At 32.2% G+C, this 23,579-nt stretch overlaps 1 protein-coding gene across 5 annotated transcripts in view; it reads right to left on the minus strand.

Moving 5' to 3' along the window:
* LOC127727011 (inactive rhomboid protein 2-like) overlaps positions 1 to 23,579 on the minus strand; it is a 55,600-nt gene that overhangs the window by 26,851 nt on the left and 5,170 nt on the right. For 2 of the 5 annotated variants that reach the window (XM_052234390.1, XM_052234389.1), the window contains exons 2-7: positions 22,670 to 22,732; positions 20,679 to 20,877; positions 15,436 to 15,552; positions 13,431 to 13,624; positions 7,207 to 7,227; positions 36 to 62 (exon numbers count right to left, since the gene is read on the minus strand). In XM_052234390.1, coding sequence (XP_052090350.1) covers positions 36 to 62; positions 7,207 to 7,227; positions 13,431 to 13,624; positions 15,436 to 15,552; positions 20,679 to 20,877; positions 22,670 to 22,677 — 566 coding nt within the window. In that variant the 5' untranslated portion in view covers positions 22,678 to 22,732. The remainder of the gene's footprint in view (positions 1 to 35; positions 63 to 7,206; positions 7,228 to 13,430; positions 13,625 to 15,435; positions 15,553 to 20,678; positions 20,878 to 22,669; positions 22,733 to 23,579) is intronic. The other 3 variants (XM_052234391.1, XM_052234392.1, XM_052234393.1) reach the window with 3 other exon arrangements.

Below are 23,579 nucleotides of genomic sequence, written 5' to 3' on the forward strand. Positions count from 1 at the left end.
TCTTTAAACAGATAATTCAAATAATATGCATTTACCTGGGTGGCAATATGGTTTCTTGAACCCTAAAAATATTTGGAGACTCAATTGATTATTAGAGTAAAAATATAAACCTGAGAACAAAACTATATTGTATCTTTTAAAACAACAGTATTACACAAAAAATTAGGTTGGTTATCAAATCTCTGAGTCATCATTTTAAAACGTTTGTTAGTCTTTTGCAACCATAGGACTGATGACTGGTTGTCTACTTTTAGAAAACTTTAGTAATTATGTAGGGTAGTTCCCCAGGAACCCATATCACTCATCAAGTGGAATCCAACTCTTGTGGTCTTCATCTCTTGAAAACTCTTTTACACCTTTTTATCTCTGACAGTATACAGGTGGCAAACTTTGATTTTTGAAAAATCTACAACACTACAAAAACAACAGATGCATTGAAGTAATGAGAAAAGTTGGACAAGGTGAGACAAAACTAAAAGTTATCTGTCTTATATGGTCCGAGGACACAGTTATTGTCCTTTGATTTTCCTTGTCTACAAATATAGTCCCTAGTGTGGACAGTGTATAACTTGTAAATTTTTTTCATACACTTTCCAAATTTATTTCTTTAAATTTTATGCATGAAATATTAAGTAGGGGAATGAAATTACACGTTAAAAAAATTTGGGTGATGAATTTTCATACAAAGTATTGATTTGGTCCAGTTAAAAAAGGTCAAAAATTAGTACGCCTGCAGCTGTCAAACTGAACCATAGACCCCCTCAACATAGAATTGTCCATATTTTGAGTTAGAGCTAGTAGAATTTTCTATAATTTTGATATTATTTGTCCCAAAAGTAGTACACTACACTAGTACTGTAAAAATCTTTTTGAGAGAGAGCAGGTGCGATTTTTTTAATTTTAATTTATTGCCTAAAAGAAATGCAATACGAAATAACTGTGTTCTTGGGCATAAGAGATGAATTCAGTAAATGTAGATTCTGTACTTTGGCAACTTTCCTGGATGATGTGCTTGTTTCAATTTGTCAAACTGAATAAAAGTAAAGGATTTACATCTTTATTTGATAGAAATTCTGTAAAAATGTCCCATTTTGCCATTATATAGCTAAAATAAGCATTTAAAGCAGTTTCCATTTTATGCCTAAGAGGTATGCTGATTTTCTATCTGACAGGTTTTTATGTTATGATATTTGTATTTCTATGCTTAATTCAAGTTTCATTAATCATTTGTGAACTCTGAATCTAGAGAAAAGTAGATTATCACAGAAAAAATGTGCAAAATGTGTTGTATCTATGGTCCTGGTCTGACAAACGGCCAGTTTGATGCATGTGAAATGTAAAGAAAGAGCTTTGTACATAAAAGTTGAAGTCCATCATAATATTTCACTAAGTCTGTAATAAAAGCACTTAACAATGATAAGTGCACCTTATTCCTTTCATAAACTACCTTTATTTTCTTCATTAGGATAGTAAGTGATTCAAATATATGCCTGTTGAGACTAAAACTATATGCAAGTTTTCCATTGAAAAGTGAAAAAACTGTGCAGACCCAAAATAATTTTCAGTCTTACATGGCCTAAGACCATTTTATACTCATGTGGTATGCTATTTGTAACTTTTCTTTCCATTTAAAGTTCATTAAATATATATGAAAGGATAATTTATGGTAAAAAAATTTCAAATATTTTATAAATTGGTTAAAAAAATGTATGTTTATGAAAGGCCCCCTTAATTCCAAAATCTCAATTTTCAGGCACAGGCTCATATAAATTTGACTTTTGAATCATTGTAATAAATCTGATAAATCAAATGAGTGTTCATTTGCTTTTAATACATTAAACATTACATAAAAAGGCATTTAAAAAGCAATTTTTTGCAATATTTGAATTTTTTAGGCCCAAATCTTGATAGTTGAAATTGTTCGATTTAAACGTAAAAAATAATCAGCCAAAGTTCAATATTAAAATAGCCATTGTTTCTATAATATATATCCTATGGCCAACTATCTTACAATTCACTAAGCTTAGGTCATGCAAAGTTATATTAGATTGGTCAAGTCTTTCTATCCTTTTAGGTCCGAGGACACAGTAATCATCCTTTGATTTTCGTTGTCTACAAATATAGTCCCAAGTGTGGACAGTGTATAACTTGTAAATTTTTTTCATACACTTTCCAAATTTATTTTTTTATATTTTATGCATGAAATATTAAGTAGGGGGATGAAATTACATGTTAAAAACATTTGGGTGATGAATTTTTATGTAAAGTAGGGATTGGTCCAGTTAAAAAAGGTCAAAAATTAGTATGCCTGCAGCTGTCAAACTGAATTATAGACTTTTCTGAGCTCTCAATTTAAAATGAAATGAATCATGAATCCACAAACTGAAACTGGATTTTCCTTATCACACAATACAACAATACTGAAAGCTTGATATGAACGATATGCAACAAAAGAACATCTATTAAAAATATATACAAAATTGTTATGTGATATGAAGCATTAACTTTTACTGTGTACAGATGTCTTATTACATATGTTACATTGTCAGAACTTAAACCTATATACATGTGCCATAATGTTTTTGACATTACTTTTTAAAATTTCAAAATAGGAAAAATAATTAATTTCAGTTAGTTTGTGAGTGAAAACATCACAAGCTATAATATGGTTGATACAAAGTTAAAGCTTTAAGTTATGAGATCAATAACAGACCCATTCTGTAATATAACTACTACTAATAACATTTAGAGATGGGTACTATTTCACATGCAATCCTTAACTTGTATAAGCCTTAAACTACTAATTTGTGTGCTGCTCATGTACACTTTGTGGAACAGTATCCTGTATAAGTCTATATATAGTCTGAACATGGTATAGTATATCACAAAGAAATATCAACAGGATAAAGATACTCTACACTGAACATGGTAAAGCATATCACAAAGAAATATCAACAGGATATAGATACTCTACACTGAACATGGTAAAGTATATCACAAAGAAATATCAACAGGATAAAGATACTCTACACTGAACATGGTAAAGTATATCACAAAGAAATATCAACAGTATAAAGATACTCTACACTGAACATGGTAAAGTATATCACAAAGAAATATCAACTGGATAAAGATACTCTACACTGAACATCGTAAAGTATATCACAAAGAAATATCAACAGGATAAAGATACTCTACACTGAACATGGTAAAGTATATCACAAAGAAATATCAACTGGATAAAGATACTCTACACTGAACATGGTAAAGTATATCACAAAGAAATATCAACAGGATATAGATACTCTACACTGAACATGGTAAAGTATATCACAAAGAAATATCAACAAAGGGGTAAGACTTAATTTATTGTAAGTTAGTTTCAAATAGTCAATCATGAACTCCCATTTCTACATATGTGACAATATTATTATGGCAAAATCTCCTCCAGATTACACTTCAAATGGCACAAACTTGTGAGAAAAATAAAAAACAAATAGATCAAAGTCTAAAACGGCCAGGTTGCAAATTTTGTGACTAAATTTGGCTGAAAAATGACCAAGTTCCCAAGTCTGAAAAAATAACAAAAAATTTCTCTTACAATTCCATGATAGCAGATGCACAACTTCAACATATATGCAATCTTTCTGTCAAGTGTCAGGGTTATAGGTTGAAAACTGTAGGAGTTGATTACACAAAATTTGTACCCTCTTTCATAAATTTGCTGAAAAATGGCTAAAAATGGCTAAGTTTTAAAGTCTGGAAAAATGAGAAAAAACTCCTCAAACCTAAATAGCTCTAGCATTGACGACTTGGCACCTTTGTAGAGAATTAAATAGTTTTGTTTGTAAAGGAGTAAGTTCACGAAGGGTTAAATTTAGCCCTGAGATTTTTATGTTTTTATTTAATCAGGCCAAAATACTACAAAATTCACTTAGAAATAGTTGTTATATAACTATTAATACAAAATAACTCCTTTTGGGCACATCACATTTAAAATGATGAAGAAATGACCACTTAAGTATACATTATTTGTGTTGTAACATCACTTTTGGTCAAATTTCAATAATTCTTTACAGTTTTTAAACTTATTTACTTTAGCCGCCATCCCTGATCAAGAAAGTTTTTTTATCTTGGGATTCAATTTCATCATTGGCAACTTTTGGCTACAGAACATTTTGGATCCTAGGTTGCAGCTAAGGGTTTCCTCAAGCTTATAGGTCAGAAAAATGCTCAAAATCATCGTTTTTTGACAATATATCCCAAATTTGCTGACTTTGAATCCAAGAATGTGCTCTAATGAAGAGATTTGACTAACCTAGTAGTAAAGCTTTTGGAATAGATACATTTAAGAACCAAATTATGATAAAGTTGAAATTCAAGGTCATATTTGGCCTAAAGTGAACCTTGTTCTTTTGTCAAGCAGGATGACCACTTGCAATTGGCTATTTTTGATTTGGTTTTTGATGTATTTTACTTTCGTTGATGTTCACTTGAAACTGCTATTTTCAGGACGAGGGTGATCAGCTGGGTGGTGGCTCACCATATTGATGCCAACTGGTAGGATTAGTCGATAATAAACTATAGTATGTTTGGAATAATGATTTGTAAAACACCTCATATACAGGACTCTCAGAAGTCTTCTACTATACACCCACCTGTACCCAGTTTAAGACTGCATGCAGACACAGACCAAAATGAACCAGCAACAGACTGTAGCAACCAAATAATTATATATAGTACTGTATGGTGTTGAATGTTTGCTGTAGTTATTAATATAATACCAATACATTGTCCATCTATAGTTGACCAGCATTTACATGGTGTAGTATGATAATCAGAAGAACTTCAAGATGTCCAGGCGCTCTTTAAAAGAATTCTTACAAAAAAAATTAATCAAATGTTTTACTCAAATGTTAATGACTTACAAGTATTTTTTCTGATAACATTTTTTTGAAAGTCAGCTGTAATGACTGAGACTTACTGGCATGACTGGTATTGATCATGAAACAAGTACTAATTTTTTAGTTTAATATTATTTTTTCCTCTTATTGAGAGTAATAGGACCCTGAATAACATATTTTCTAATGTTATTATATTAGTAACAGTGTTACAGTCTGTATATAAATTGCCAAATGGAACATTATTCAATTTACTATCAGAAATTCAAATTTTATTTCAGTTATTTTTAAGCCCAACAAGTGAGTGAAGGATATTTATATTTATGCCATCATTGACCAGAATATATATGTTTTTTTTTTAACATAGTCATACCATAACAGCTTATACTGCAAATTGCATTTATTTAATTTAAATGCCACAGCAGGCCTTTTATATGAACCAAATTCTGTATTCATGAACCAGGTTTCCAGGACCCTAACACTTTAATTCCCTGAATCTTTGTACCGGTAATATTATCCTTTTGTTGATGCATCAATTAAAGAACCTTAGTAAGCGCGCTCACATACCCCACGTCCCCACATTGTCATTGGAGAAATAAAATAAGTGTAAGAAAAAAAAATTAAATCATAATTTCCTGTCAATATGCACATCTACATAGCATGACCTTATTATTTAAAAAGTTTCATGAAATTCTGTGGTGTGGTTTCAGATGAGTTGCGATGACAAACTGTTGCAGTAGTACATTAAAGCAAATAAGTTCAAAGGGGCGCAACTCCTAGAAAAAAAATTGAATCGTAATTTCCTGTTAATATGCACATCTACATATTATGTCCTTATTATCTAAAAAGGTTTCATGAAATTCTGTTGTGTGGTTTCAGAGGAGTTGCGATGACAAACTGTTGCAGTAGTACATTAAAGCAAATAAGTTCAAAGGGGCGTAACTCCTAGAAAAAAAATTGAATCGTAATTTCCTGTCGATATGCACATCTACATAGTATGTCCTTATTATCTACAAAGTTTCATGAAATTCTGTGCTGTGGTTTCAGAGGAGTTGCGATGACAAACTGTTGCAGTAGTACATTGAAGCAAATAAGTTCAAAGGGGCGTAACTCCTAGAAAAAAAATTGAATCGTAATTTCCTGTCGATATGCACAACTACATAGTATGTCCTTATTATCTAAAAAGGTTTCGTGAAATTCTGTTGTGTGGTTTGAGAGGAGTTGCGATGACAAGAAACAGGACTGACGGACGGACGGGTCAAAAACATTATACCCTCCGCAACCCGTTGCGTGGGGTATAATAATGCAATTGAGTGGAACTTTAAAATAACACTGAAGGACTGACTCTTACCTACAACATCTAGCAAGACATAAGCAATGAAGACCAAAGGAGTAGGGACAATAAAGTTGGTGCATATTATGAAGTAATTGTGATGTCATAACATAACAAATCTTGTGTACTTCATTTACATTTCTTGACAGTATACATTTCCAAATGTTATGTTGTAATTCGAAATAGTTCTCAAAAGCTTTATTATCTTGGGCCAAAAAGGGCCTGTCCCAAGTCAGAAGCCTGTAATTCAGTGGTTGCCGTTTGTTGCTGTATATCATATTAGCTCTTTGTTCATTGTTTTGTACATAAATCAGGCTGTTTGTTTTCTCGTTTTAATTGTTTCACATTTGTCATTTTGGGGTCTTTTATAGCTTACTATGTGGTATGGGTTTTGCTCATTGATGAAGGCCAGACCATGACATATAGTTGTTAAATTCTTTGTCATTTGGTCTCTGGTGAAGAGTTGTCTCATTGACAATTATACCACATCTTTGAAATTTTTTACTTAATGCCCCTTCTCCTTTCATAATATTGCAAGACATGATTCTTCAACTGAAATTATTTGAGATTGTAATATTTTCTTATATTGCAGTTCTGTCTGAATATTGATTTTGGTATGCCTAATAGAGCATGATACATCTCCAATATGTTTCACTGAGCTATTGCTTTGAAAATTGGCATTGAAAGAAAAACGAATGAAAAATCAGAAAGCAGTAGTAAAGATAAAGAAATATGAATAAAGCAAACTAAACAAAGTACTTTGTGAACAGAACTATATATTCTATAGATTAATAACTCATGTTTTTAAAATTTTTCTTGGGTAAGTGGTTAGTCCAAACAATTAATAAAGGGAGAACTATTTCATGCTCCTAAAAGTGGCTGAATGATAATATCTGTGATAATTCCACAAACTCAAGTTAAAGCATTATGACAACATAAATTTCCAATGTAACATGATGCAATATGGCTTACCTAATTTTTCTAGTATCAAGTCTGTAACATAAAGAGTCTTTGTCAAAATATGTAAAGACTGTGATGGCAAAATTATACATACATGCAATACAGATATAAAGTACCAGGATTGAATAATTAAAACTTAAGGAATTTATTTTTCATAATCTTTATTTTTCCATTCAGAATTTAACTCAGGTTTTAAGCACTTCGAATTAAAATTACAGAAAATCCTTAGCAACACAGTAATTTCTACATTCAGAAAAAAAATCTGTATCCCCCTATTACCAGTATGGAGTTGGAAGGCAATTATTGAAAATCCAAATACAAATATGACCACAAGTATATAAAGGATTCTACTGAGCTACTGATTTGTTCATATTAAAATTTGCTGATAAATAAATTCATTGTTATCTAACATCTCTTACTTTTTTTTTTATTTAAAACTAGTTCCAGTTCATTAGAATTCAAGTTTTCTTTCCTTTCATTCATAAATGGTTATTGATAAAGACAAGAAATTCACACCCTGCATACATTGTCCTCAATCCTTTTACTTGAATACAAATCAGAAAACTTCATTAAAACAATAACTAATAAGTTATTTCAATCCTCTTCAAATTCAAGAACCTGTACACCAACATTAATCAGTTCACTGTCTAGTTTCAATTTCTAACTCTTCAATATGGAGGTACAAAACACCTATGTAATATTAAAATGGGAAATCTTAGCAATATAAAGGGGTTAGCCAGACACAGAAACATATAACTGCAGAGGGTTAACAAAAGTTTCCTGAAAGGAATATTGTCCAACAGTATTAATCATTACGAGAAGAAATCTGTTTGAAATGAACAAGTTAGGCATTCAACAACATCTTTACCGATTACAAATGACAAACTTCGAAATCTTCCCATTACAATCTTTCAGTAAACAAATACATTATCTAAGGTCAGAAGTAAACAAGAATATGTCCATAGTACCGCACAATCATGTTCTATGTTCAGTGGACCGTGAAATTAGGGGCAAAACTCTAATTTGGCATTAAAATTAGAAAGATCATATCATAGGAAATATGTGTACTAAGTTTCAAGTTGATTGGACTTCAACTTCATCAAAAACTACCTTGACCGAAAACTTTAACCTGAAGCGCACTCGCACTATCATCTTGACCAAAAACTTAAACCTGAAACAGGACAGACGGATGGACGAACAGACACAGAGACCGAAAAACATAATGCCCCTAGGTGGGGCATAAAAATGCTGAATAATTCACTCATCTGTAGTTAGAATTTTCTTCCCTTATGCTGTACTGGAAGGGAGGACTTCATTGACCATACTGATCTGCATTGGGTCATATATGATAGGATATAATTAGAATTTGTTTGAATAACAAGGGGATAACCAAATAAATCTATAGTTCTATCAAATATCAACAGACCTATGCCAATAATAAACTGCATTTTCTTCAGCCATATATTGAATCAGTTACATCTTCTTTTGTTTAGATTTGTAAACTTTTCACTTCAAGACATTCCAACAAAATTTAAGCTTTGCAACTATTAGGAAGGAAAGCACTGACAAAAAAGGATCAAAATCATTGAATTAAAAAGAGAAGCATGGTTTAATATCACTTCAGGTTAAATTTACCTTTTAAAACACTTTTTCGAAAATGACAAGCAAGAAGTTAGATGCATTGTAGCGCTAAGCATACCTCCACTCATAAAATCAAAATATCAGAAAAACAGGAAGAAGGTGTCAGACAGATCATAAAAGCCCTCCCGCATAACTAATTACTGTCAAGCTGCTGACCAATTATGAAGTCATTCTATTCATAAGTTCACACAAAAAAATGTGAAAAATGCAAGGACAAGGTGAATGCAATACAACCCTTACTCCTAGAGAGGGATATAAACAGAATCTATATAGGTTCTAATCATACTAATTGAATTGTTGACATAGAAATATGTTTTGCGGTTTGCGTCAAAACACAGTTAAAGGCTAAAGTCTAGAAGTTTTAGAGTTAATTTTTTTCCAAAGAAAAATGCAACTTTTTGGTAAAAATAGTTATTAAAGGGTGATAACTCTAAATTTGTGTGACTTAATTTAGCTTTTGTTTTGCTGATTATTTTGATGGTTACAGAGTTTGTTATAGTCCCTCTGTTATACTTTACAGGATAATAGTAATTAGTATAAAAAAAAAAATTGGAAAAGAGCAATAACTCCTATCAAGAGTCAACTGATGGTTTCAATGTTATTGACATTCGTGTAGTAATTGTGTTGCTGATCATTTTTGCTGTTTACTTATTAAATTCAAACAACTAAGATGCATGGATGGTAATCAACTGCATACAAAATATCAATGACTTATCTGAAGTATTTATACTTAAATAGTCCTCATCAGAAAACTTAAATCAGCTTTAAGCAAGTATTCTGCTGTCAGAAAATTAGCACCTAAATGTCTTGTAAGGCAGGCAAGACAAAAAGTGCCACTGTGGCCATTAACTTTGTACCTGGTGACAGGTGTAACATTTGTTACATTATCAGAACTTTTATGCTGATTACAATAACATGAAACAATGAAACATGCATCATTCCTATAACAGCTGATGAAAACACCACATAATAATTCACATACATATATACCACTCTCTATATATATTGTGTAACTTATTGTATGTTGGTACGTTTTTACATAATTCATTTTCATTCTTTATAATTCAATTTATAAAGCCAAGACAGCACCAATTAATATTTACCTACAACTAGTTGTTAACTGATCTAAAGAATAAAATATAATACCGTTAAATTTTGTCTTTGTTGCATCAAAATAATGGTATCAAATATTTGTTTTGTTCCATTAATTGATTTAGAAAATTTAATCAACACTATTTCTCTCAGTATTTTCCAAGTCTAAGGCAATTAGATTTGAATTTAATGTGCTCTTGAAATGATCTTGTGAATGTTGTCATTAGTTTTGGTCAATTTATATCCCAGACTTAACAAGACACAATTTGTCATATATGGACAGTTAACAGATACAGAACCAATCCATTTTATTACAATGGCTAGAGAGTCAGTAAAGCAAGTTAATTTTTACAATACTGGAAGTTTATGTTTACTGCTATTTTGTCTGAAAAGCACTTTCTGTCTCAAAAATAAAACCTGGATTCAAGTGTGAAGAAAGTGGTGTGAGGTAAGTTAATGAGGAAAGTAACCCAACAACACAAAAACTTAAAGACATCTAGAGGTCAGAATACAGTCTCAGCAAGAAACAGGTATATAATACATGTAATATGTCAAATTCTATATCACCAAGTGTCTAAAACATTGTAAATAGATAAGAGCGTTTGTTCATGTTGTTATATAGAACCAAAATGAGACACCAACTTTTAAAAGTGACATGGATGTTTTGTAATAGTAACCTATTCATTTAAAAGATTACAATTAAAATCCATTCCAAGGCCAGATAACAACAGCATAAACAGTCTATCATTTATTGTCTTTCATGACTGCACAAAATAAAGCAATTTTAAACCACAAATAATATATCTATGAATGAATAAAGTGAAATATGAGATAAAATAAAAGAATTTATAATTTAAACGTTAACAATAAACCATTTTCATATGTTTGACATATTTTGTAACAAATATTAAAAAAAAACATCTCTCAAATTTACAAATATTGCCTATTATACTGATTACACCACCACCAATCATGTGACTTAACAAGCCAAATATATAAAGCAATATTTTAATAAAAAATAAACTGCTTTGCGGAGCGCAGCTGGATACAACCGCAGAAGTCCAACCCTGAACAGTTGGGGCAAAAATGGACACAATATTCAAGCTTGATACAGGTCTGAATTTGGATTGTAATTAAATATTTGACACATTTTAGGTTTCTGACACAGAATAAATGTAGTCAAAGAACTTGAAATTGGTTGTATGATTTGAATTTATATTCAATTGAAGATTTCTTCCTGTTGTGCAATACACTGTGCTGTTGCGCAATACTTAGTAAATCTGTTTTCAGACTATATACAAAGAATTAGCAAAATAAATTGTGACCCCCAATTTTTTCTTTGGAAAATTGACAATTTCTTAAATCTTGAAGAAAAAAAATTGAACCCCCAAGTTACCCCTAAAATGAATCCCAACCTTCTACTTGTGGTATTGAACCTTTTGGTACAATTTCAGAGCAATCAAAATACTTATACACAAGTTATTGTCCTGAAACTAGAAAAATGCTTGTTTTGGCCCCTTTTAGGCCCCTATTTCCTAAACAGTTCGGACCATCACCCCCAAAAACAATCTCAACCTTCCTTTTGTGGTATTGAACCTTTTGATTATATTTCATAAAAATCCATACACTTAAACTAAAGTTATTGTCTGGAATCCAAATTTATGATTTGAATTTATATTCAATTGAAGATTTCTTGCTGTTGTGCAATACTCAGTAAATCTGTTTTCAAACTATATACAAAGAATTAACAAAATAAATTGGAAAATTGAGTTTCTTTCTTTATACATAATTTAAAAGCAGTGTAAGGGAGGTAATCAAAACATTGTGTTTGAATTACCTCTCTTACACTGCTTTTAAATTGTCCAGGAAACCCTTTTTTCCCCCTTTTTCCCTCTAATTCCGAAACGGTTAGAGCCATTATCCCCCAAAGCAAATCCTAACCATCCCTTTGTGGTATGGAAACTTGTGGTATAATTTCAGAGAGATCCGTACACCGTTCCACAAGTTATTGTCTGGAAACTAGAAAAATGCTTATTTGGGCCCCTTTTTGGCCCCTATTTCCTAAACAGTTTTGACCATCACGCCCAAAAACAATCTCAACCTTCCTTTTGTGGTATTGAACCTTTTGGTTATATTTCATAAAAATCCATACACTTAATTATAGTTATTGTCTGGAATCCAAATTTATGATTTGAATTTATATTCAATTGAAGATTTCTTGCTGTTGTGCAATACTTAGTAAATCTGTTTTCAGACTATATACAAAGAATTAACAAAATAAATTGGAAAATTGAGTTTCTTTCTTTATACATAATTTAAAAGCAGTGTAAGGCAGGTAATCAAAACGTTGTGTTTGAATTACTTCTCTTACACTGCTTTTAAATTGTCCAGGAAACCTTTGTTTTTCCCCCTTTTTTGCCCCTAATTCCTAAACAGTTAGAGCCATAACCCCCCAAAGCAAATCCTAACCATCCCTTTGTGGTATGGAAACTAGAAAAATGCTTATTTGGGCCCCTTTTTGGCCCCTATTTCCTAAACAGTTCGGACCATCACCCCCAAAAACAATCTCAACCTTCCTTTTGTGGTATTGAACCTTTTGATTATATTTCATAGAGATCCATACACTTAAACTAAAGTTATTGTCTGGAATCCAAATTTATGATTTGAATTTATATTCAATTGAAGATTTCTTGCTGTTGTGCAATACTTAGTAAATCTGTTTTCAGACTATATACAAAGAATTAACAAAATAAATTGGAAAATTGAGTTTCTTTCTTTATACATAATTTAAAAGCAGTGTAAGGGAGGCAATCAAAACGTTGTGTTTGGATTACCTCTCTTACACTGCTTTTAAACTGTCCAGGAAACCCTTGTTTTTCCCCCTTTTTTGCCCCTAATTCCTAAACGGTTAGAGCCATAACCCCCCAAAGCAAATCCTAACTAAATCTGCTAAGCTCCACTAAGAATCATTCTTACAAATAATTTTTCACATTGTTCACTGTGAATTCATTATTGATCGTTTGTATCAACCAAACAATTGCCCACTTTCTCCTAAAGAAGTTGTATGTTATTTTTCTAATAGGACATTATGTTAGGCTATGTTCTCATGGTAAAGTAACATTGGATTTAACATTATTTTTTTACAAATAAAAACTCACACTGAACACATATTGATTATGTGGACATGTGATGTGTAAGATGGCTGATTTTTAATAATTCAAAATAATTTTTTGACAGACTGGACAATTATTTATGCAATAACCATATTAGAAAGTACACAAACATATTTTATAATAATATATCATATATCTCAATAACTTGTGCTGCACAAAATCTATAGAATGTATTAAAAAGATATCACAAGATTTAATGAGTATTTAAACAATAGATTTGACAACAGTGAAATTTACTTCCATTGTTTTTTCACTTTTGCCAATATCAGTTTCCAGATATTTTCCCAGAGCTGGTTATCTGTACTATAAATATATTGTAAACAGCCTTACTCATCATGATCCTCTTCTTCCCTGTGACGTGACATTGGCATATCCATTTCATCAAAGTTCCTCTCTACTTTTCCATTATCACCTACTTCTCTAGGACGTTCCATAGCCATGTCCATGTGACTTTCACCTTTACCATTCCTTCCTTCAAGGGCTTCATCTTTAATGATTTCATCATAAAACAAATCTTCTTTTAACTGAGAAAATAAAATTCAATGATTAAAATCATTTTGAGATAAATTACCTTTTCAGTAATGTTGAATGGACCATAATGTAATTCAACTTTTTTTTTTTTCTATTCATGATATCTGGCAATGTGCTCATAAAAAATAGAACTGTTTTTGCAAACTTAAACATGTCTCCCCTTCAAGTCCAATATAGGAAAGATATGACTGGTAAATTTAAACTTATAACTACAGGTACTGCAAGGATCACAAACTATATACCCTTTCCCCTTTATATTTAATTATTCAAGTAGTTCAACAAATATTACATGACACTGACAATTTACTTTGACACACACCATCTTCTACAAAGCATCAGATTAATATTGCATGACACTGACAATTTACTTTGACACACACCATCTCCTACAAAGCATCAGATTAATATTGCATGACACTGACAATTTACTTTGACACACACCATCTCCTACAAAGCATCAGATTAATATTACATGACACTGACAATTTACTTTGACAAACACCATCTCCTACAAAGCATCAGATTAATATTGCATGACACTGACAATTTACTTTGACACACACCATCTCCTACAAAGCATCAGATTAATATTACATGACACTGACAGTTTACTTTGACACACACCATCTCCTACAAAGCATCAGATTAATATTACATGACACTGACAATTTACTTTGACACACACCATCTCCTACAAAGCATCAGAATAATATTGCATCCTACATTATTGTCTTTTAAAAATACATGAATTTGTTATTACCAATGTGTAAGCAAAATTCATCATGTTTAGACAAAAGTGAATAATAACAAGGAGTTGCATGCCATATCTTATAAAGTGTCATTTTCCACATTAAAGGAAAATTCCAAGCTCAAGCGGTATAATAAATATTCACAGTGTCGTCATACAGGAAGTGACTGCCAGGAAGATCTGAAAATTGTTTACAAAGTACTACCCAACAATACAAAGCTGCAGACTAGGATCTACTGGAGAATAAGGAAGAAATAGTTCTCATCAGCAGATTATTAATGAGTGAATCAGCATTACATTTAATGGCTAATCTGGACACATCGACACATAGACACATCGATACGTTGACACATCGACATATTGACACATCAACATATCGACACTGGTTTATGATCAATCTGTCGCCATAGCTAGGATTTGACAAAGAACAATATAACGCCTTGTGTTGTGCTATTTTGGCATCTACGGTCCTCTAAGTGTAATAGGGAAAAATTTCCTGCCGTAAGGCTGTGTAAAATACGAATCTACTGGAGTAGGCTGTGTCAAATAGAAATCTAACACCGTAAGCTGTGTCAAATGGTAATCTAGCGTCATAGGCTAGGGCTAGGGTTAGGATTAGGGTTAGAGATAAGGGTTAGGGGTAGAGTAGGTTTAGGATTAGGGTTAGGGGCAATCTAACGCTGTATGCTGTGTAAAACGGCAATCTAGCGCCGTAGTCTGTGTCAAAGAGCAATCTAGCGCTGTAGGCTGTGTCAATGTCGATGTGTCAATCTATGTGTTGATGTGTCAATGTGTCCGTCATTGGAGACTACGATAACAGGCATACATAATATTTGATACAGGTCTCATACATATCCTTGCTGCTGTATGAATACGTAATTGGGTAAGGAACTACTTCTACCGTATATTACAGTTGAGCCGCAGACTAAATATTCAGTCATTCATTAATGCAGACTCTTGAGTAATATTTACAAAAGTTATGGAAGGACAGACTAGCAGAAAGACAAGGTCATTGCTGTATACAAGCCACTTTGTGAGTGGGGTTACAATTATTACCTTAATAACATCAGCAGGTGATGGTTCAGGAAACTTCTCTTTGTTATTCAGATCAGCTGGTGCAAAACTTCTCATTTTCTCTTCTACATTTACCTTTCCACTTTTATCTTTTGCTCCCTGAAAAAATATTGCAAAGTAATCAAATCATTTGGTTAAAGAAATCCTAAACATATTTAGGTACTGGAATCAGGAGTTTTCAAACTTTATCTATTTTTTTTTTTTTTGCAAACAACACCGTTCAAGCAGGCGTATACCACCAGCCATGTTTGATGAAGTTCGTACACATCTACAACACAACAACTACTCACAGCTGGCATAATACGACGCTCACACTCAACTTGGTCATCTAATGTGGTACTTTGCCCAAAGAAAGATGGGAAACTCAGAATGTGTATTGATTACAGACAACTTAATCAAAGGTCTGTGAAGGATTCATACGCTTTGCCACGCAGCGAAGAGATACTAGACACTCTAGGAGGTAACACGCTATATACAGTACTTGATATGAAGAGTGGGTACCATCAGGTAGAGGTAGAGGAGTCCCACAAGCAGAGAACAGCTTTCACTGTTGGTCCACTAGGCTTTTACGAATTCAACCGCTTGCCGTTTGGATTAGTCAACAGCCCAGCAACATATCAGAGGCCTCCATCTTGATATCTGCTTCATTTATCTGGACGATCTTATCATATTCTCCGATACATACGAGGAACATCTGGTCAGATTAGAGAAATTACTGCAGAGGTTAAGAGAGAGCGGACTTAAACTATCCAGCAATACACATTGATAGATAGATAGCATACATACATGTAGTGTTATTGGTATATCACCATTCAACTTTAACATAGTTACAATTAATTATTTTTACACATTGACATTGTTTGAAGATTGATTGTTTACATGAGAGTGCAGATGTACTAATCAGTAATTTTGTTGTGTCCACAGTGAATGAAAATAATAATGTACAGGTAATATAAATTCAGGACACACAATATCATGCGACTGTAATTTTCAAGTTCCCGTTCAAATCTCCCTGGATCAATACAAAGAAAACTAAATTGACCGCGAAATCAGAATGACCAATCAAATACGTAATTTTAAGTAGGTAAGAACCTTCTGAATATTCATGAACTCAATATAAAAAGTAAAATGTAGATTTGCAATTAAATAATAATATTCCTTTACCAAAATTCAAGATTTAAACTTTTATAATAAATACAATCAATTTAAAGTACGTTATAAAGATATTTTTACTATTATTTAATACGCGTAAAAATGACACTACTACACATGCTTTCTTTGATTTTGTTCTTGAAAATGTAATTTTTTTTCATTTTTGGTACATTGGGGTGATGTGAAGTGTTTTTTAAGGGGGAGAGAGCATGAAAATCTCTTTAAATTGCGCATCAAACTGAACACTGTTATTCTGATTGGTCATTGCTGCATAAACATATCTCAAAAATCAAGAAGACACCACCTAAACAGTGTTCTACTGGTAATCATTAAAATCTAAGGTTCCCTACTACTTCAATGTAGCTTTGTACTTTACACCAACTACTTTACATGTCCTAATCAAATAGACTAAACACACCAACTACTTCACATGTCCTGATCAAATAGACTAAACACACCAACTACTTCACATGTCCTGATCAAATAGACTAAACACACCATCTACTTCACATGTCCTAATCAAATAGACTAAACACACCAACTACTTTACATGTCCTAATCAAATAGACTAAACACACCAACTACTTCACATGTCCTGATCAAATAGACTAAACACACCAACTACTTCACATATCCTGATCAAATAGACTAAACACACCAACTACTTTACATGTCCTGATCAAATAGACTAAACACACCAACTACTTTACATGTCCTGATCAAATAGACTAAACACACCAACTACTTCACATATCCTGATCAAATAGACTAAACACACCATCTACTTCACATGTCCTAATCAAATAGACTAAACACAACAACTACTTTACATGTCCTGATCAAATAGACTAAACACACCAACTACTTTACATGTCCTGATCAAATAGACTAAACACACCAACTACTTCACATGTCCTAATCAAATAGACTAAACACACCAACTACTTCACATGTCATGATCAAATAGACTAAACACACCATCTACTTTACATGTCCTAATCAAATAGACTAAACACACCTACTTCACATGTTCTGATCAAACAGACTAAACACACCAACTACTTCACATGTCCTAATCAAATAGACTAAACACACCAACTACTTTACATGTCATGATCAAATAGACTAAACACACCATCTACTTTACATGTCCTGATCAAATAGACTAAACACACCATCTACTTTACATGTCCTGATCAAATAGACTAAACACACCAACTACTTTACATGTCCTGATCAAAAAGACTAAACACACTTACTACTTCACATGTCCTGATCTAAAAGACTAAACACACCAACTACTTTACATGTCCTGATCAAATAGACTAAACACAAACTTGCGTTTTAACTCATCATTACAAAAAGATAAACAAGAATATGTGTCCATAGGACATAATGCCTCACTCTCACTTTCACAATGCCATGTTAAGTGGACAGTGACAAACGGGTAAAAACCCAAACATCACATATATATCAAACCGTTCACTGCATCATGCCTCCCTCTCACTTTCACATTGCCATGTTAAGTGGACAGTGAGAAACGGGTAAAAACACAAACATCACATATATATCAAACCATTCACTACATCATGCCTCCCTTTCACTTTCACATTGCCATGTTAAGTGGACAGTGACAAATGGGTCAAAACCCAAACATCACATATATATCAAACCGTTCACTACATCATGCCTCCCTCTCACTTTCACGTTGCCATGTTAAGTGGACAGTGACAAATGGGTAAAAACCCAAACATCACATATATATCAAACCGTTCACTGCATTATGAACATGTGTACTAAGTTTCATGGTGATGTGACCACAAACTACCTACAACCCAAACTTTAACCTTATATACAGTATCACATTTCTATGTTCAGTGAAGGCTGTTTTCTAGGTTAAAACCAAAACTTTAACCTGATACACAGTATCACATTTCTATGTTCAGTGAAGGCTGTTTTTTTAGGTTAAAACCAAAACTTTAACCTGATAAACAGTATCACATTTCTATGTTCAGTGAAGGCTGTTTTCTAGGTTAAAACCAAAACTTTAACCTGATACACAGTATCACATTTCTATGTTCAGTGAAGGCTGTTTTCTAGGTTAAAACCAAAACTTTAACCTGATAAACAGTATCACATTTCTATGTTCAGTGAAGGCTGTTTTCTAGGTTAAAACCAAAACTTTAACCTGATAAACAGTATCACATTTCTATGTTCAGTGAAGGCTGTTTTCTAGGTTAAAACCAAAACTTTAACCTGATACACAGTATCACATTTCTATGTTCAGTGAAGGCTGAAATCTAGGTTAAAACCAAAACTTTAACCTGATACACAGTATCACATTTCTATGTTCAGTGAATGCTGAAATCTAGGTTAAAACCAAAACTTTAACCTGATAAACAGTATCACATTTCTATGTTCAGTGAAGGCTGTTTTCTAGGTTAAAACCAAAACTTTAACCCGATAAACAGTATCACATTTCTATGTTCAGTGAAGGCTGTTTTCTAGGTAAAAACCAAAACTTTAACCTGATACACAGTATCACATTTCTATGTTCAGTGAAGGCTGTTTTCTAGGTTAAAACCAAAACTTTAACCTGATAAACAGTATCACATTTCTATGTTCAGTGAAGGCTGTTTTCTAGGTTAAAACCAAAACTTTAACCTGATAAACAGTATCACATTTCTATGTTCAGTGAAGGCTGTTTTCTAGGTTAAAACCAAAACTTTAACCTGATAAACAGTATCACATTTCTATGTTCAGTGAAGGCTGTTTTCTAGGTTAAAACCAAAACTTTAACCTGATACACAGTATCACATTTCTATGTTCAGTGAAGGCTGTTTTCTAGGTTAAAACCAAAACTTTAACCTGATAAAACAGTATCACATTTCTATGTTCAGTGAAGGCTGAAATCTAGGTTAAAACCAAAACTTTAACCTGATACACAGTATCACATTTCTATGTTCAGTGAATGCTGAAATCTAGGTTAAAACCAAAACTTTAACCTGATAAACAGTATCACATTTCTATGTTCAGTGAAGGCTGAAATCTAGGTTAAAACCAAAACTTTAACCTGATACACAGTATCACATTTCTATGTTCAGTGAAGGCTGAAATCTAGGTTAAAACCCTTATTTGGAATATATATAAATTAAATAGCTCACTTAATATTGAATATGTGTACTAAGTTTCATGCTGATGTGACCACAAAATATTTTAAACCAAAACTTGATCTTACTACAAAATTAAAACTGATTCGGGACACAGGGATGTACAGACTGGAAAACATAAAGCCCCTCTACAATCTTACATGTGGCATACAAATTATCTCTTCATTGTATACCCCGCATCATCTTTTATCAAAAATCAATGGTGTCAATTAACAAAGAAAATATAACATGTTACACTTGGTATGACAGAAAGTGTAATGGGTATGCCATTTGATGGAGAGGTACTATTAGAATATTTCATATGCAACTTTCCCTTGTGTAACTTCAACAGAATTCAAGAAAAACGAGAAGGTACATTTTAGGGATAACTAGGCTCTTTTAGCTCATGGAAAATGAAATAATGTACTGATATTTTGACTCCTTTATTCTAATTAAATAAAAGATTTTAGAGAATGTTTACATGATCTCAACTTAAAGATGCAATTTTACTATTATGTCATTAAAGTGGCATAATAAAGGAGATTTGCTATATTTTAACGAAATAGGTGCTAATTTCAGAATATCTAAGTATTTAAAATTTTTATCAAATTTTTTTGTATGAAATTTTATTTAAATTTAGATGAATTGGTCTGTTGAACTGTATTTTTTTGCAATTCCTTTTATTTGTATGATTTATTAACAATTATACTCTTGTAACAATATACCCTTTCGCACTGATGGGACATGAGGTCAAGATAAATCTAATAAGGATTACTATGGCTACTTTACTTTAAATATTTTATGTCAGTCAGCAGATAACTGCAAAATATATCTTTTGGACGAGGGTTGTGCTCCATATTATTTCTAAGTATGTTTGAGTGAAAACTGACTGTCAAGATTTTGAGTAATTTTTCGTAATCTTACCACAGCTTTTCCAACAATCTGAAATAAAGACTCCCTCTTCCTTGGTTTGCACTGTTTTCTGCCAACACAGCTTTTTCTTCCAAAATCCACTTCATCTCCTTGGTCTTTCAGATCTGTTCTATAGCATTTTTCTCTTCTTTGTCTGTATCTTTCTTTGGTGCCATCATCAATTTCACCAACACCCAAGAAACGTGCAACACTGTAAAATTAAAATTGAATTTGTTGAAATGAAATTTGTTTTTGTGATACTCAAATTAATGTAAATAATGGACTTATGTCAATAACTAATTCATAAAAATATTAATGAATTTGAAAAATAAGTGAGAAAATCCAGATTAGTCTTGTGAAGTGATACACAGATACAATGTTTCAAGATTAATGCATATCATAGGAATTGTATTTCTGGCATATATCATCGATTCTTATTAATAGATACATATTTAAACTGTTTAATGATATTTGACAATAAATTAATTTGTAGGTGAACACTGCTTGATATCTTGGCTAGAAAAATTGGTATGAATAACACTGATTTTGGGCTTCTTAAATATAATTGCTTTGGATTAGTTTTTCATAATCTAGACAACATATTCATGACAAATGGGCTAGATAGGCAAATGGGGGTACACTTAAAACTGGTTCAACCTGACAAATTACCACATTTTGTGCCTGTACCAAGTCAGGATATCTGGACTATGTGTTGTTCATAGTTGTTTGTGTTTGTTGGTATGTCTGTTTTAAGGTGAAGTGGTGTGTTGGTAGTTAATATGGTCTGTTGCACTGTGAAGTATTTTTGACAATTCCTGTTATCCATGTTTATGTATTGAACTTATACTTTTTGTAATTTGATTTTTAAACCGTTTGTATTTTTCTTTATCTAAATATAATTGTACTCTATTTTCATACGAATGGTATTTGTTAAAATTTACAATAACACATTGTTTGTCACTACATTATAAACTTTAACATTCTTCTGTAAACCATGATTTTTCATCATTGTGGTAAATATTTTTACTTCTTGTAGTGCAGGAATCATAATGTTTGTAGTATTTTATTTCTGATTTAGTGCATTGTTTTTTAATAGATATAAGAAGATGTGGTATGAGTGCCAATGAGACAACTCTCCATCCAAGTCAAAATTTATAAAAGTAAACCATTATAGGTCACAGTACGGTCTTCAACACGGAGCCTCGGCTCACACCGAACAGTAAGCTATAAAGGGCCCCAAAAAATTACTAGTGAAAAACCATTCAAACGGGAATGTTTGTTAAAAGTTTATTCAATTTATCCATGCAACAATCACACATATGGTTTTTTTCTGTTTAATATATAAATGTAGGGTTGCTTTCTTATTTTCGTCAACAAAACAATTTGTGTAATTACTAAAGAATATAAAATATTCATGTGATATATACAGAGAGAGCAGAATCAATTGCTCTCAATCACTAACCTTCACCAAAAAAAAATCCCCATGAAGAGTTATTTCTAAGTGAGATTTTAGATTTATTTCAGAAGAGACAACTAACAGCATAAAATAAAACACAAAACAAAAATAGGGAGACTGAGGCATCCACCAATCTTTAATGGGGTCATCTCCTGGGTTTGGACAGGCAAATTAAATATTTGTTGAGATTAGACATATTTTGTTGATGTTCATCTGGCCTCCTAAATTTGAGGCAACAGTGTTAAATCCAGACAGTGCATCAAACTAAAAATTAGTTGTACTTTACTCATCACCTCTGCAACAATTATTTTATGCAAAAAAGGAAGCTGATCATGGACCAACATAAGCTGATCATGGACCAACATAAACTGATCATGGACCAACATAAGCTGATCATGGACCAACATAAACTGATCATGGACCAACATAAGCTGATCATGGACCAACATAAGCTGATCATGGACCAACATAAGCTGATCATGGACCAACATAAGCTGATCATGGACCAACATAAACTGATCATGGACCAACATAACCTCTAACCTACCTTTGCATCTTTGGCTTCCTTTCAATATTACTTTTCTTTCAAAGGTTTTGCTCCAATTTTAGCCTGAAATGTTACAAAACCAATAAAATCATCTCTATAGAATGTAAAATACACACGCATATTATGCCAAATGAAAGAATACACTAACAGCAGTTAACATAATTCAGTATTACCATGAATACCTAAAATTGAAGGAAAAATACTGAAAAAATAACCTGTTTTCTCCCATATGGATTCCAATTTATACTACAATTTTAACAGAAAAAGTTTGCAGATACAATATTTAAGGTTTAATCAAAATGATGATTGTTGTTACACAAACAATATTTGTTTTATTGTGATTTAAATTTCAAGAAAAATAAGCAAATACTCCTAAAACAAGCATTCTGAGAGTATTGCATGGCAATACATAGTCCCTTACCAGTTAAAAATTAATTGTACTGGAACAAAATGCTGAATTGATATATAACTTGTCATGGTGTAAACTATACAACAAATATCAAGTCAATATCTTCAAGCATGACGAAAAAAAGTGCGGAAAACTGATAATTTAAGTGAATTTTCTAAGTCAAAGGACCATAACTCTGCAAAAAATCATCAAACCGAAACGAAATTCAAACTTGGTCTGTAACTTGTCATGATAAAACTATGCACCTATTATGAAATCAATATCTTCAAGCATGACGAAAAAAAGTGTGGAAAGTTGATTATTTGAGTGAATTTTCTAAGTCCAAGGACCATAACTCTGCAAAAAATCATCAGACCGGAACAAAATTCGAACTTGATCTGTAACTTGTCATGATAAAACAATGTACCAATTATTAAATCAATATCTTCAAGAATGACGAAAAAAAGTGCGGAAAACTGAATATTTGAGTGAATTTTTTAAGTCCAAGGACTATAAGTCTGC

Source organism: Mytilus californianus, unplaced genomic scaffold (genome assembly GCF_021869535.1).
Source record: "Mytilus californianus isolate M0D057914Y unplaced genomic scaffold, xbMytCali1.0.p SCAF_19, whole genome shotgun sequence".
Taxonomy (NCBI): Eukaryota; Metazoa; Mollusca; class Bivalvia; order Mytilida; family Mytilidae; genus Mytilus; species Mytilus californianus.